This window comes from Toxorhynchites rutilus, chromosome 1, assembly GCF_029784135.1.
Source record: "Toxorhynchites rutilus septentrionalis strain SRP chromosome 1, ASM2978413v1, whole genome shotgun sequence".
Classification (NCBI taxonomy): domain Eukaryota; kingdom Metazoa; phylum Arthropoda; class Insecta; order Diptera; family Culicidae; genus Toxorhynchites; species Toxorhynchites rutilus.
Window position 1 is genome coordinate 55,388,452 of NC_073744.1, and position 17,763 is coordinate 55,406,214.

General features: G+C 37.1%; 1 protein-coding gene across 1 annotated transcript in view; it reads left to right on the top strand.

Annotated features, from left to right (window-relative positions):
* LOC129766616 (5-hydroxytryptamine receptor 7-like) overlaps positions 1-8,514 on the top strand; it is a 133,173-nt gene extending 124,659 nt beyond the window's left edge. The window contains exons 3-6 of the mRNA XM_055767196.1: positions 769-871; positions 1,041-1,166; positions 1,663-1,831; positions 7,442-8,514. Of these exons, the coding sequence (XP_055623171.1) occupies positions 769-871; positions 1,041-1,166; positions 1,663-1,831; positions 7,442-8,134 (1,091 nt within the window). The 3' untranslated portion in view covers positions 8,135-8,514. The remainder of the gene's footprint in view (positions 1-768; positions 872-1,040; positions 1,167-1,662; positions 1,832-7,441) is intronic.
* Positions 8,515-17,763: the final 9,249 nt, after the last annotated feature.

Sequence of the window (17,763 nt, forward strand, 5' to 3'; positions counted from 1 at the left end):
ATTCGATGTTCCACAAAGTTCGTCAAAAATAGTTTTACCATCTTGGGCCCATTTTTTGAATTTTCTACATGACTTCTATTTTGTATGAAAAAATTTAAAAAAAATTAAAAAATATGTATTTTGGATATTGCAAATTGAATTTTGTTTTGTAAATAAAAAAAAGAGTACTAATTTTTTTTTCCATTGTACATTTTTTTCATATTCAACCATCAATACTCTATAACTCTTTCTTAGACACTATTTCGGTACGACTCATAGTTTTTGAGATATAAATTATCAAAGATTTCTCTTACTCAAATCGATACGCCCTTTTCAAAAGTTACGCTTGAGTCAAAAAATTCCCAATTGCAGTGGAAAGTTTTCAAAATCTGCATTTTTAGGACGAATTCATTTGGAATTGCTGATATTCTGAGTATTAGAGTATCGAAAAATGCAAATCCAAATTCAACAATAACACTATCTAAGAAGTAGCAATTCAAACGTGAGATGAATTTAATTAGCTTTATCAACTATTAACACAATGAAAGGGTAACTGTGACGAAAAATTTGGGCCCAATTCCCCACGGTAACGAAAAACAAACCGAAGGGTTCCGGTTGGAAAAACAGTATCATATTTTTATTTCCATTTCCTTCGGTCCTTCTCGCTGGAGTCATCCCATTAACAATTGCTTGTTTGTTTGTTTGTTTTTTGTTTCTTCCACGAATTTCGTTTCTGCCGACTCGTAAAATACACACGAACACGGTGGACTGCCCTTTGGACGGTGGCAGACAAATGGCAGCTGGGCTGGATACTCTGTGATATCTGGATATCGCTCGATGTCCTTCTCTGTACGGCATCCATTCTGAGCTTGTGTGCAATCAGTGTTGATAGGTGAGTCGTTATTATTTAATGACCTCGGTCACTCATCGAAGAGACGAATTTTACGGGTTGGAAGGGTCGCGATGCTCAACCCGGTTTGACTTGTTTTTTTTCTCTTTCTCTCGATCCTCGCTTACCGGATTTATGTGTGGCCATTAACCGACCCCGTTTACATCCACAGATACCTCGCGGTCACGCAACCATTGACGTACTCAAAGCGTCGACGCTCGAAACGGCTGGCGCTGCTAATGATTTTCGTCGTTTGGCTAGTGGCACTGGCCATCACGTGTCCGCCCATTTTGGGGTGGTAAGTATTGTGGAAAGTTTCCTGACACCCATCACGGATCGAATCGTATTTGAGTTGAGCTAATCGTTCCCCGAAGAATTACGTTGAGTCTTAGTTGGTTTTAAACGAAGCAAAATTAATTCTCGGTACTTGTAATCTGTACGGATCCATCACCGCGCAAAGTTTTTCCTCCCCTAGCGTCAGATTAAACGATTTCTGGTGGAGACTCATTTTCCTTGAATCGCGAACCCTTCGGTGTTTCCTTTTCTTCGCCAGCACAAAAAGAAAAAAAACATCCCTCCGCTGGAATTCAGAGTTATTCACATTCTTCACGAGTAATTTAACTCTGCAGTCTCGCATGAATGATTAGGAATTTCAAAAAAACGCGTTTCAGTTTCAACTTCCACACTCTCCAGGGAATCCGTCGGGAGAAAAGTTTCGCGTAAATAAGAAAAAAAAACAAATAGCCAACTTTACTTTCATTGAAATAAATTTTTCGTTTGATTGTATCCAACAGGTATGATCAGGACCGAAAACGGAACGAGTGCCAATATAATCAGAACAAGGGATACGTCGTCTTTTCGGCAATGGGTTCCTTCTTCATCCCGATGAGCGTAATGCTTTACGTCTACTCGAAGATTTGCTGTGTGCTTACGTCGCGCCAGCATAGGATGACCAAAACTGAGGTGAGTTAACACTTTACGGACCGTTCACGAGATTTCTCGTTTTCGCGTTCCTTTTTTTACGGACTTGTGCGAAAATAGCGGATAAAAGTTATTGTTGCGTGCAAGTTTCTGTTCATCGTCTTGCTGGATTTCATGAATAATGATTTATTTTAATTGAAATAAATCGATTGTTTATCAAGTCAGCCATTCTATGCCAAACCGATATAGTGGTTCTCAGATTTTCGTCAAAAGTGGTAGTTTTGTTCTTTATCGCAAATTATGAGGCTCTTTTTTTATTTTTTTGTTAGGGTGACCATTTCCATTTTAGAGTGGTCCAAAAAAAATTTTTTTTTTCTTTTGAACTAGACCAATTCAGATGATCAACATATAAAATTAAAGCCAATCACCTGGTCTTTTTTGAAAAAATACTATACCTGCATGCAGAAAATTTGAATTCTACTCTCGTTATTATTAATTGTATTTGTTTTTTATTGTTTTCATAGTCTCGGGAGGGAGGCGCTATAGTTTTTTATATTTGTTCTGGAAAGCTGAGGATTTTTCATAGAACATATCTCGAAACTAGGGAGGCGTTTTTTTCGTTTTTGAGTTATGATTTTTCAAAGTTACCCGATGGTCCAGAAAATCATTTTCACTTTTTTTTCCCAAAAATGATTTTCTTCGAAAATCTATTTCTTTTGAACTACTTGATCGATTCAGATGATATCAAATTAAAGCCTATTAGCTAGATTTTTTCGAAAAAAATACGCATCTCACTGGACCTATTCAGATTATTCGCAGGCCCTGTCAAACAAACAGTACTGAGATCAAAAGTTATGTTTTTTTGTAGTGGAAAAAATGGGAAAAAATAATTTTTTGGACCATCGGCTAACTGTAAGAAATAATAATACAAAAACGAAAAATAAACGCTTCCCTGGTTTCGAGATATATTATGTGAAACATCCTCAGCTTTGCAGAAAAAAATATAAAAAACTGTAGCGCCTTTGGTCCTGAGACTATGAAAACAATAAAAATTGAATACAATCAATAATAACGAGAGCAGAATTCGAATTTTCTGCAGGTATAGTATTTTTCAAAAAATACCAGGTCATTGGCTTTAATTTGATATGTTGATCATCTGGATCAGTCCAATAGTTCAAAAGTTATGAATTTTTGAAAAAAATCATTTTTGGCAAAAATGCGAAAAAATGGGCGTTTGAACCACCCTAAAATGGAAATGGTCACCTCAACAAAAAAGTAAACAATACGGGTCTCATAATTTGCGATAAAGAACAAAACTACCACTTTAGACGAAAATCTGAGAACCACTATATCGGTTTGGCATGGAATAGCTGAAGTAACAACCTTCAAAATCATGCTCATTAGATAGAGAATTGAATCATTCATCGTTCCACATAATTCATTTCCTTTTTTCTTGATCGTGAAAGAGAATAGTTCTAGACTGAAACGTAGCATGGGTCAATATAGGATAGTATACAGAATTTTGAAAATCAAGATAAGTTGTTCGAATAGAGTTATCGAAGATATTCGATAGAGAAATATTTTACCTACTTTCCAGCCACAAGAAAAGAAAAAAAATATAAAAGAAAAGTTATAGGCCAAGTTGTATGGGAGAAATTAATTATTTGACAGAAAATTTAAAAAAAAATATTTGAAAGAACCCAAAACACAGTCTCGAGATAATACTTATTCGATATAGAATATTTTTATCTATCTACAGCCAAATTTTTGTTGACCGGAAAAGAGTCTCAGAAAAGTTAAGGGCCAAAATGTACACAAGTGTTAAGAGGGGAATTAATAAATTTGACGAAAATGCAATAGAACATTTTCACACTCGAAAAAAAATTAAGGAACAGAGGGCGAAGTCGAAATTTTTAGGCGATTTTTGAAATGCTTTAAAATTGTGAAACTTTAAAGCATAATTTACATGGATTTACAAGGAATATTTTACAGAGAAATTTGTATGCAGATGTAGTGGATAAAAATGTTGGGAAGACATGAGAAATCGATTTCTTTCTGTTTTTTCGAAGATAGCAAATCCAATTAACGTTATCAACTATCTTTCATTTGATTTCTATAACGTTGTTTAAGTTGTTTTTCGTATTTGATGATGAATAGTTCAATGAATAATCGTCGAAAAACTGTTTAAAAAACTCCAACAAGTTCTATACGCCCAGGACATTTTTACGCGGGGGATAGAGTTTCGTTATAATTTGTCGCGGTACACCATAGTGAATGTACTTTTATTTTCTCAAATTTTTATTTCCAGGCCTATTGAGAATGGAAAAAAAGAAAAACTCATTTTTTTACTATAGCTCCTATATTGAACCACATAGGAGAATTATCTTATTTTCTAGTTTGGTACCCTATACAATATATTCCATAGTGTTGGTGATAATGATTAGAGAACTTTTCACGAACCCATGAATACAATACAATTACAGGTCGGACTTGATTATATACAGACTCGATTATATGTGATTCGATTATATACAATTTTGGACTCGATTATATACAGTTTGGAAAAAAAATATTTTTTATATTTCAAATATGGCTTATTTCAAGAAAAAATGTAACCTTTCAGCGTTAAGGTGAAGTTTAAGTGTCTATTACATATACAGTGGGGAAAAATAGTGACTTTTGAAGATTTCGCTTGAATTTTCACCAGGCATTGTTTATATCGATATTGCAACCAAACTAAGAAAGATAGAAGTCGGAAGTCAAAGAACAAATTGTAGAACGGTCAAAGAACTTTAATTTAATTGATAGAAACAATCTAGTTCAATATAATTTTTTAGGATAAAATTAATAATAGCACATTTATTATTATTAACTTTTAAGTTTTTCACTTCCAAAATGTTATTAAAATCCACTAATTTAGTTGTTCCACTATTATATCCTGTACTAAATTTTCTCATCTTTCAAATGAAAGCATCAGAATCGTCTTCCATAGCGTACTTTTTAATGTAGAGCCAGTTTGAGGTAACAGAGTCAGAAACAAAAAAAAAAGTTCTATTACATGTCATTGTTGAAATTCGAACATATGCGTAGGAGGTTTTTTTTCATCAAATATGATTGTCTATCACCTCCTGAGATAATATGGATAAATTTATTTTTTCACGTGAGAAAGGTGTTTTCTGACTTTAAGAGGATGAATCAAAATTCAAATTCCTCTTTTATTTTCAAAATTCGAAAAATATATGCGAAAAAACAAACAAAAAAAATTTTTTTTGACTCGATTATATGCAGTATCCGATTATATACAGTGAAAAGAAATCAAAAACTGTATATAATCGAGTCCGCGCTGTATAGAGTTCATGAAAATAGAAAAAGAACGAATTGAAAATAATTTTTAGACTCATTGAATATTTTCGTGCCGCATAGTTCTCGAAGATTTCTGAAAAAAACACAAATATCAGAAAACACATACGAACATATCTAGATATAAATAAAAACAGTACTAAGTTTCAAAATTCTAAAACAAAATCTAAATTTGGGAATATATATTTTTTGTGCACGGTACAATTGTTAATTGTTCAAATTCTAAAAAAACCACACATATCTATAAAAGGCGTAGGAACACATTTAAACACGAATTAGAGTAGTACTGAATTTCTAAATTCTCAAAAAAATTCAATATTTCAAGTTTTTTAGTACTTCACTTTTTTAAGAATTTCTTTTTTGATTATATTTCTTGATGTATCAGAGTAAGATGCACTTTCAGTATTTTTTTCAAATTTTTATCTCGAAACTATTGAGAATGGCGTGCTAAAAATTGAAAGGTATGTTTTTCACCATAGATCCTATGGTGAATTACATAGGGATTCGAAAAATGGTCAATATTTCTATTTTCCATTTTCCACAGAGCTGGTGCTTTGGTTCGGGGGCACTTTTTACTTCCTTACCCAGCCAGACCCTTTCCCCCGCACAACTCGTGAATGTTTTGGCCAATAACTTTTCTCATACCCCTTTCCGACCAATGAAAATTTGGCTTAGGATAGATAAAAATATTCTCCATCGAATGGGTATTATCTCGAAAATGTGTTTTGGATCCTTTCGAATAACTTTTTTCAATTTTCTTTGAATTCATGAATTTCTCTCCTACAACTTGTATACGTTTTGGCCCATTACTTTTCTCAGATTCTTTTTCCGCCAACGAAAATTTGACTGAAAATGAATAAAAATATTCTCTATCCAATGAGTATTATCTCAAAAATGTGTTTTATGTCCTTACAAATAATTTTTTTTAAATTTTCTTTAAAATAATAATTTTCTCCCATACAACTTGGCCTATAACTTTTCTCAGACCCTTATCCGATTAATAAAATTGTGGCTGGAAGATAGGTAAAATACTTCTCTTTCGAATAACTTCGATAACTCTATTCGAACAACTTTTTTCGATTTTCAAAATTCTGTATATTTTCCTATATTGACCCATGCTCACGTTTCAGTCTATAACTATTCTCTTTCACGATCAAGAAAAAAATATGGATTATGTGAAACGATGAATGATTCAAATCTCTACCTAATGAAGCATGTTTTTGAAGGTTGTTACTTGATAAGCAATCAATTTATTCCAACTGAAATAATTCATTATTCATGAAATCCAGCAAGACGTTGAACAGAAGCTTGCACGCAACAAAAACTTTTATCCGCTGAACTTTCATCCGCTAACTTCACACAAGTCAAAAAGGTGCGGTCCCAGGCGTATGTCTTACAGTTTTTTTTCCGGTCCTTAATGTGTTGAGAGATTGATTGAACACCCAATGTTAAATAAATGAATGGGAATAAGCTCTGGAATTTTCATATGATTTTTAAGCAATTAATTTTCATAAAGATTGCGATTCGAATTTGTATTTACCAATCAGTGGAATGGGAAATATTAGCTTAGGCAAAAGTAAAATATTTTTTCAAGTGTATATAAACCAGTTCTATGTTCATCCTTCTCGCTCACCGGTGCAATTAATAGCCTTATTAGCAGCTCTGCTCTTTAATATTCCCACCCGACTGTATACAGGGAAACTTCGATATAACGTACCCTCGATATAACGTCACTCGATATAACGTACATTTTACCTCGATATAACGTACACATTTCCAAAGTGCAAAGGAAAGTTTTTTTCAATATTTTTTTTTCTGATAGAACAATGAATTATCTGTACTGTGATGCTAAAACAAGTTTTGTATCTTCAATCAATCCGGGAATACAGCTGGTTTTGTGATTCCGAATTCTAAATGAATCAAGTTTTAATCAACAGTACGAAGGGGAGCATCATGAGAAAGGCTGGCTTCGTCTTCTGATTGAAGTTAGTCATTAACTTTACTAAAACAGCAACACTATAATGTATTATAGACTACGTTTGTGAGTACTTCATTATGCTACGATATAACGTACAATTCGATACAACGTACAATTTTGAAAGTGAAATGTACGTTATATCGAAGTTTACCTGTATTGAGGTTTACTTCCACATCCCCCAAGAAAACCCGCAATCTCGCATCCAATCTTGCCGTCTCCCAAATTGGCTGTTTGCCAAAGTTTTGATTGTGGCGCCCTTTCATTATGACCTTCTCACTCACCTTTATCTTTACCACTCACTGCGTTATTTTTAGGCTACCGAGAAGAGCTGCGATATCGACCCGGATAACTATACGTCCGAAATGGATACTAGCCCGAAGCAAGGAGCGTACCTTGGCCGACCCAATCCCTCCCCGTATAGCCACTCTCACCAGACACTTTACGAATTTTTGAGCTCAACCCGGACCACCCCAAATGCAACACGCCATCAGCTAACGGCTAGCAGGCCCAACGGAGCGGTGTCAGCCTCCGCTAGCAGTAACAACAACGGTGGCTCCAATGGAGCTGCCAGGTACTCCAACAGCTACGAGATGCGTCCCATCAACGCGGTTCAGTTTAGTGCCAGCCAGCTTTCACTCGCCGAGTCGTGCATATCGAATGTCACCATCAGCAATGCCAAGGTGCGGCTCCATGGCAAGCGTATCCCCATCCGCATTTCCTCCCTCAAGCGGGAGACGAAGACGGCCCAAACACTGAGCATGGTGGTGGGAGGATTTATCGCCTGCTGGCTGCCATTCTTCATCTACTACCTGTTGATGCCGTTCCTGCCCGAGCGGTCCCAAAGCAAGCACCTGATGGCGTTCCTCACCTGGCTCGGGTGGATCAACAGCGCCATCAATCCGTTCATTTACGCGTTCTACAATGTCGACTTTCGGATCGCGTTCTGGCGGCTGACGTTCAGAAAGTTTTACAAGAACAAACACAATTTGGCATTCTTCAAATCGTAGGCAGTGAGGGATGTATGACGTCGGTGAAGATGTCTTCTGTGTTTATTCATAAAAGGAAAAAATCGAAGCCAATATTTGAATTTAGTATTCATATCGAAAGTGCTGAATTGTCAGTAGTCAGCCGAACGACTTTGTGTATTTGAATAAAATTTACGCCCCATCTGTCAAACAAACGAATGTGCTTCACAAGAAAATTGGCGCAGGACGAACGAAATGTTCAGAGTAGAATGTGTAGGCATTTTATTTGAGAAATGTCACCACCCTTTCATACCGCCCCCTCCTCACAACTATAAAATATGTAAATAAATGCTGTTAAAAACTTTCCAGACATAGCGTTTCTAATGAACGATTTTTTTTCAACTAGTATGATTGTACTTGAATATCCATGGCATAGAACTGTTTCCTGTCATCATGGATAAAATAAATGCATTCCTATGTAAGAATGTGAATGAAAAACAATTTTTTTAATTCCGTTTCATTTAATATCGAGTAGAAAATGGAGAAATAATGGAAAAATAACACAATTCATGTCCGAAAATTGGTCCCATAAATATAGGGAAAGGGGCAAAGGCCAAAGTTTGAGTTTTTTGAAAATCGAAAAATCACTCAAGGGGGAGGAAATCGAGATTGGCAAAATAAAATATTTTTGATGCCAAATGTCCTAAAATTGCATGAAACGTCGAGATCTACTGTCATCTCAATTAAAAATGTTTGTCAAAAATGGACAATCTGGGATTCAGTTTTTTTTTTCGAAATACAGCGCGGACTCGATTATATACAGTTTTTGAATTCTTTTCACTGTATATAATCGAATCCTGTATATAATCGAGTCAAAAAAATTTTTTGTGTTATTCGTTTTTTTTGTATGTATTTTTTGTTTTTTGAATATTAAAGAGCAATTTGGGTTTTGATTCAACTCCTTAAAGTCAGAAAACACCTTTCTCACACGAAAAAAATAAATTTAAAATATAAAAACCTTCTACGCATATGTTCAAATTTCAACAATGACAGAATTATAGAACTTTTTTTTTGTTTCAGACTCTGTTGCCTCAAACTGGCTCTACATTACAAAGTACGCTACAGAAGACGATTTTGTTGCGTTCAATTGAAAGATGAGAAAATTTAGTACAGCATATAGTAGTGAAACATCTAAATAAGTGGATTTTAATAACATTTTGGAAGTGAAAAACATAAAAGTTAATTATTTTTAATGTGTTATTATTAATTTCATCCTAAAAAATTATATTAAACTAGATTGGTTTTATCAATTAAATTGAAGCTTTTTAACCGTTCTACAATTTGATCTTTGACACCGAACTTCTATCGTTCTTAATTTGGCTGCAATATCGATACAAACAATTCTTGGTGAAAATTCAATCAAAATCTTCAAAAATCACGATTTTTACCCCACTGTACATGTAATAGCCACTTAAATTACATCTTAACGTTGAAAGGTTAGATTTTTTCTTGAAATAAGTCATATTTGAAATATTAGAAAAAATTATTTTCATCCGAACTGTATATAATCGAGTCCAAAATTGTATATAATCGAGTCCGACCTGTCCGTATGGTTTTGGATATAAATAAAAATCGTTATCTCGATTTCATTCGGAACTTGCTGCGAAATGTTGATTTGCACGCCAATATATCCACCGAAAAATGTTAGCTCAATAGGACTTCATTTACTAATGTCGCAGACATGAAAATTTGAGTTTTTTAAAATCCGAAAAATCACTGGAAATCGGGGTTTTCAAATTAAAAAAATCTGTGAATCTCGACGCCCCATGCAATTTTAAGCCATTTCGCATCACATTTTTTTTCTTGAAAACCTCGATTTTCGGTGATTTTTGGGTTTAAAAAACAAATTTTAACGTTTGCGACACTAGTAAATGAAGTCAGATTGAGCTAATGTTTTGCAGTGGGTATATTATCGTGCAAATCAACATTTCCAACAATCAACAATTAAAGCTGGTCTGTTTTGAAAAAAAAACCATACCTGCAGAAAGTTAGAATTCTGCTCTCGTTATTATTGATTGTATTCGTTTTTTATTGTTTTCATAGTCTCGGGACCAAGGGCGCTGTATTTTTTTATATTTTTCTGGAAAGCTGAGGATTTTTCACATAACGTATGTCGAAACCAGAGAGGCGTTTTTTTTCGTTTTTGAGTTATGATTTTCCAAAAATCACAGATGAGTCATTTATCGTTTCTAAGTAATGATTTTTCAAAATTGACATGTCTTCAGTCTTCGTTCAATATTTCTATGCGACTAGACTGGAAGTATGCGACTAGAATTTAATTAATTGACAAATTTGTCACTAGAATTTCTTCAGTGTTATCGAATCGTTGACCGCCGAACGCCTGTTTCATCACCGGGAATAAGTGATAATCGCTAGGGGCGAGGTCTGAGGAGTAAGGAGGATGCTCGAACACAGCCCATTTGAATTTTTTCAATTGCTCTTGAGTTACGCGAGCAGAATGGGGCCGCGCATTATCGTGGATGAGGAACACTCCTTTCGTCAAAAAACCTGGCCTTTTGTTCTTAATCGCAGTTCTTGATCGGTCCAAAACTTCACAATAGTACGGTGATGAAACAGGCGTTCGGCGGTCAACGATTCGATAACACTGTAGGAATTCTTGACGCAGTTACATCGTACTTCAAAAATTTGGACGCTACGCACTTTCCGCTCGGAATAGAAAAACTCGTGCCACGCTGTGAAAAATGCCTCGAACGTTATGGCGATTATGTAGAAAAATAGAAAATAAAACGTAGATTACGAAAATCATCTTGTTTGTTGTCCTAACTTTATTTTTCCGCGATTTCTTAGGCACTGAAACTTATTTTTAAACGACCCTCGTAAATAAAAATGGATCGCCGAATGTGTTGATAAAAGCAAAACTCGAGAAAGGGATTGTCCGATTTAGGGCTGTCTTCATTCTATCATATTTTCTGTATCAAACATTTATCTCTTGTAACGGAGAAACATGTTATTTGCAAGTGGATGAAAAGTCTTGCACGAGAATTGTGTCTGAAAATAATCTGTTATTATTATGGCGAGTTATGGTAGAAGCAGTGAAATTTTATAGCAAAAAATAATTTTAAAGGGTAGATTAGAAGATCAATCAATGAACAGTTCTGCGATTGGACCCATGAACGTGCGCTTAGTAAGAAAACGTGGATGTGATAACGAAACATAAATTTTGGGCGGGACGAAGTTTGCCGGGTCAGCTAGTATCTTATAATTGTAATAAGACTCCTTGGTGAAAATCTGACAGTTTATTAGAAGACATTCATTGTAAAAGAAAAATTTCATCATCTTTCATTTTAATGTAAGAATGTGTTTATTTCTCTGCAAAAAGTGACAATAAAGGGTCACTTTTTGGAGAGAAATAAACACATTCTTACATTAAAATGAACGATGATGAAATTTTTCTTTTACAATGAATGTCTTCTAATAAACTATCAGATCTTCGTGTAGAGAGCCGAATATTTTATTTATTGATTTAAGTAATTCAACATCCTATTCATAAATTAGATCTAATTCACAACTTTTCTTCAATAAACCCGATCCATGGCTGCAGTTCTCCAACTCCCGGCTGCATCGATTCTGGTCAAGTGCTCCTCCACCTGGTCCAACAACCTCGCTCGCTGGGTTCCTCTCCTTCTTGTACCAACCGGGTTCGATGCAAACACCAACTTTGCAGGGCTGCTGTCCGGCAATTTTGCAACATGCCCTGCCAATCGCACTCTTCCAGCCTTGGCGAATTTCTGGATGCTGGATTCGCCGTAGAGTTGCGCCAGTTCGTGCAGCGTTCGAAAACACTTGTGCTTGTGCTTGTGAGTCCTCTTCAAACATCGTCCATGCTTCGTGTCCATAGAGAACAACCGCTCGAATGTTGGGCCTCAAGGACTCGCGGAGCCCATAGTAGGCACGACTTCCATTGACTATGCGTCTTCGAATTTCACGGCTGTTGTTGTTGTCAGTTGTTACCAACGAGCTAAGGTAGGCAAATTACCACCTCGAGCTCGTCGCCGTCGATCTTAACTGTGAAACTTCTGATATTCACTGCACGGGTTCCTCAATGCTGTTTGTATAATCCTACAGTGAAATCACCCGATACATAGAGGAAATATTAAGTGTGGCTTACCTATTCCACCGTTGTCTGCTGGAGGAGGAAATGAAGTGGAAATGTATGCTACTGCTGCTGCTATGATATAACACCAACATCACTGTTATACTGTCAGCTGCGAGGGGTATGGTATTGTGCATTTGATCTTTCTTCCACGCACCTCACATTAACACTACTACCAAGATAAACTGACTTAACTTGTTGAAAATCGTGCCCCGCATGTTGATGCCCGCTCTCCGCATTACACCTATTAGTGCCACGTTGAAGAACAAACAGGAGAGTTCATCGCCTTGGTGAAGTCCCCTGTGAGGCTCAAACGATTCCGACAGCTCACCTGACATCCGCATACTGCACCGCACACCGTTCATCGTTACCTGAATTAATCTTGTCGGCTTTGGGGGAAAGCCGTGTTCGTCCATGATTCTCCATAGATGTCGTCGGTCAATTGTATCATATGCGGCCTTGAAATCAACGAAGATGTGGTAATACTCGCGGCACTCTTGGAGGATCTGCCGCAGTGTAAAAATCTGGTCCGTCGTCGAACAACCGGGCATGAATCCGACCTGATAACTTCCCACAAATCTACTTACTATTGGCGATAGACGGCGAAAGAGGGTATGAGACCGAATTTTGTAGGGACCACTCGGGATTGTGATGACACGATAGTTCCCAAATTCCAGCTTGGCACCTTTTCATAGATGGGGCAGATTACCCCGTCCTTCCACTCCTCCGGTAGCTGTTCTGGGTCCCAGATCCAGACTATCAACCGGTGCATACACTCCACAAGTTTTCCCGGAACTCCCTTGAAGAGCTCCGCTACGAGGCCATCCTTACCAGCTGCTTTGTAGTTCTTGGTCTAATTAATGGCCTCCTTAACTTCACCCATCGTCGGGGGTGGTACGTCGTCGTTGTTTACTGCACCGGTGTAGTTCTCCTCAACGCCGTCTTGATCTCCTGTCTGAGCGCTGTTCAGGTGTTCATCGTAGTGCTTCCTCCACCTTTCGATAAAAAAATATCAAAGATACGTGTTTTCTGCTTTTGCTTCAGACTGTATCGTTCCACGTTTTGTCGAGTAGCTCGTTGTAGCGCTCGGCACTCGTCGTCAAACCATTCATTCCGTTGTCCTTATTGTTCATACCCGATGACGGTCTCTGCTGTGCTGCTAAATGCTGCCTTCAAGGTGTTTCAGCATTCATCGAGGAGGGCAACATCCAGTGCGTCTACCCCCGGTAAAGCAGCCTCAAGGCGCTGCGAGTATGTTGCAGCAATGTTTGGCTCCTGCAATCGTCGTAGGTGGTACCGTGGTGAGCGCTGGTGTCTTATGTTATTGACGATAGTTTGGAACGCAGTTTGACTATCACCAGGTAATGGTCTGAATCGATGTTAGCGCCACGATAGGTTCTGACGTCGATGATATCCGAGAAGTGCCGGCCGTCGATCAAAACGTGTTCAATTTGTGTTTCTGTTTACTGAGGTGATCTCCAGGTGTAACGATATTGGAGACTGTGCTACGTATGGCCATGTTCCTGGAGGCATTGAAGTCGATTAGTCTCAGGCCGTTTTCGTTGATGCACCGATGGGCGTCTAACGTAACAACTATCGGTCTGAACTCCTCCTCCGACCTGAGCGTTCAAATCAACGATGACGATTTTGATGTTGTGTTTTGGGCAGCGATCGTATTCACGCTCTAGCTGCGCGTGGAATTCTTCTTTATCGTCATCGGTGCAAGCTGTGGACGTTGATAATGCTGATGTTGAAGAAGTGGCATCGCATCCTCAATCTGCACATTCTTTTATCGATCGGCCACCAGCCAATCACCTGTTTTTGCATCTCCCCCATCATAATGAAAGCTGTACCCAGCTCATTTGTGTTGCCGCAGCTCTGGTGGATGGTGTACCCACCTTGAAACGATGGCCTCATCGAACCTTTCCAGCACACCTCTTGCAGCGCTTTGATGTTGAAATTGCGGGTTCTCAATATCCGAAAGAATTCGAGTACTCGCAAGAAAATTGAGAAACTTGCAGTTCCATGTTTCGAGCTTCCAATCTCTAGTCCGTGTTCTTTGCGTGGGTCTAGTCCGATTTTTACGAATGGCTTGCAGGGCCCGCGCCAACCTCCTGTCTCGCCGGAGTACTAACGTGCACAGCTCTTTTCAGAGCCCCGCTGGCACGAAGCCAGTGATCAGTCGCCCCTGACATGGGGAACAGATGCTCGGATAGGCCCCCATTCCCTGTCAGTATACGACCAAGATCCCACCGGGGTTGGTTACTCGATTTTCACTATGGTTACTCGTACCCCAGACGGCACCACGGGGAGGTATGGATAAGAGTTACCAGACATGAATCTAAGGACCACGAGTGGGGTCTATTTTACTCCTGCAGGTACGCTCCTAATGAAGTCGATGAAACTCTCCGTCTTTCCTTCCGTCTATATTTATTGGAGGGATGAGGTTTATTGAGATAGACATGGTTTAATTACCTTCAAAATGGATGCAAATTATCAAACAAAACGCTGCACATTCGATCTGAATCGGACAATTTTAACTATATTTTCAACGGATTTTTATAACTTTAATAAATGACTTTTGACCTCCCGTAACTTTTGAAAAGGACTTATCTGCATTCATCGATACTCTTTCATTCTTAAGGCAGTATTCTAGTCTAGAAATTTTAAAAAAATCTAAAAAATTTTCCTTCATATTCCTGTAGTTTAGGCATTCAAAAATATACAAAAATATATATATAGGACTCATCGAAAATCCCATCATTTACCGAGTTAGAGCCTTTTGACAGCATTTTGGTTTTCAAACGGCCGCCATTTTGTCAAAAAAGATGCTATTGATTTGTCCGGGGTTCATGCGATAGCGACATCTTTAGTGATTTAGAATCTGTGCGATTTTTCGGATTCAGATAACCAGAAGGGCTGGAATCGTGTACGTCATAGCACAACTTTTTTGACGTAGGATTACGCCTTTCGGGAACATATTGGGGTACAAATTGAAAATCGAAAATAGAGCACATCGCGAAAATTGTCCAATTGAAAATATAGTATAATTCTTAACCTAAAAAAGCATTAACCATGAGAAATATTCATTCTTTCATTAATCGCGATTATAGTGACAATTATTCGATGTATTCATATTTTGATTTTAAATTATTCGATATATAATTACTCGATTATAACTTTAGATATTCGATTATTTGAATGTATCGAACGATTAACCGACGTCTCTATAAGTCGGAGGCATATTTATATTGCAAGTAGGGTTAGTGACCCGATTAATTGTAGCAAATAAAATTTAAATGGAACTTCAAAGTTCGTGAAATTTCATATCAATGACCAATTGTGTATTGTGAAAAATTTAGCACAAGTGTAATTGTAAAATTGTATATGGTAGCAGTTGTGTTGAAAATGACTTGATTTTTTTTTTATCCAAAATATTAACTTGATATATAAAACGATTTTTTTCAGTTTTCATAAATAAAAACCAAGGTATGTTCCCGCTAGAGAACGGGTCGTTCGGTTTAAGCTGTCTGTTTTGTTGTGTTCATATTCACCCAAGGGAAGTTCATGCGACGAGAAAAAATTGGAAAAATGAAGAAATATTCGAGAATTTCCCATATGCTTTACATATAGTATTAGGTGTTGTTAGTCCAATTAAAATTCGCATTGGGTTTAAAAAACGCTCAGAAAGTCAAAATTAGAAAACAAGATTACCTTTTTCATTTCAAATATGTTTTCTCTATATTAAAGTAACATGTTTTCACTGATGAGAAAAAATGATAATTGTGCTCGGTATTGATAATTATCTTATATTACATTGGTGAGTTTTTTTTTTTCATTTCATCCATACAAAACACAGGAGGCATCTCGTCTAGGGTCACAAATTGTCCTTCTCAGGGCCACCAAATCATTATCAAAGAGTTTGACGATGTAATTCTTCAAACATGTCCAAATTCAACAGATAGCCTAACGGAATCCTACGTCAACTATGCGGTCGTGTCTCTGACACAACCCTCCTGTGATTTTATTTTGAAACCCTTCACCTCATCAGCTTGTAACTACTCTAGTTATGAATGTTTTTTCTCCGTTTAATTTTTGTTTTATTGTTGAAAGATAAATTAACAAACAATGATATAACAGATTTTAAAAATACTCTTTGTTTTATTTCTACGGAGCTCGATAAAACGTCCGAAATTCGTGTCTCTACACTAGAATACCCCCTTAATTCAGCGGTAAAAGCACTTCCTGATGTGTACGACAATCAATAGTGTAGAAGGGAACCTCGTTTATCACGCTATGTGGCAAAACTGGCGCAAAATCTGTTCGCATGGCCGTATTAATTGAAAGAGAAAGTCATTGAAGAGAGTTGATTAAATCAGATATGCTTTTTACAAAAGTTAAGCGAGGAATATTGAATTTTACGTTTGTTTTGTATGTATGGAGCTACTCGCCCGTTTAAAAACAAAAAACTTCGAAGTAGCTCGGTTGCGGGTAGCCTCATACATACAAATCAAATGTCAAATTTTGTGGTATGGGTATGTTTGTCATTCTTCGGTTCGTTTAGCGCTTAACTCGCACCGAGTAACTGACAACGTATAAACCCGGATTTACTCTTCGACCAAGTGCGAGCAACGGGGATGCCGAATCACTCGAGATGCCATGTTTCCAAGTGAGATACAGTTTCTGAAGATTATTTTTTCACGTCCCAAACATATGTTTTCGTATCGGATTTTCTATGAATAATTACATTTGGATAATGCAAAGCAAAATTGTTGCTTATTTCACAACAAATTGTATTTTTCTGTTATGCTTTATCATGAAAACTAGTGTGAGAGTACACCCAAAATTGATTTTTAGCTCATGTTTTGTCATCCCGATTTATGACATTAAATGAGACATAACATTACAGAAAATGTCATGACTCACAAATACTGGTAAGCATTTGTATAATATACATGGTGCAGCAATATAAGATTAATACGAACGAGTGTATCAAAAGACAAATAAGCTTTCCGCATACTTTGCCACATACACGGCCCAGACCGAGATAGACATTGTTCTCCTTCATGCGCTCCTTTTTTACTCTTAGAAAACACTTCCCAACTTCATTTTATAATCAGGTGCAATATTATCACGTATTTGCTGAACAACTGCTGGAGCATCATTAGCCATGTGGATAGCGAGGTCGTGTGAAATAGCTTCGCATTCCAGCCGGCCTTGGTTCGATCCCCATTAACGTATGAACTTTTTTTTGGCACAATCCCAAATGAAATGAGAAATGAAAACAGAAAGAGATGTCTGCACGCATACATGCAAACCATTTTTAAGCTTTTAAAACAGCTCATTATTTGCGCATTTGTTTCTCATCATTTGGTTGGCATCATTTCTGCCAAAGTTGAAATGTTTTCTGCCAACGCTAGTTTGGGTGTACAAACCATGAGTACATTATGGAGAAGTGTATTTTCGAATATTATTGGTAATCCTCTAAAATTGACTA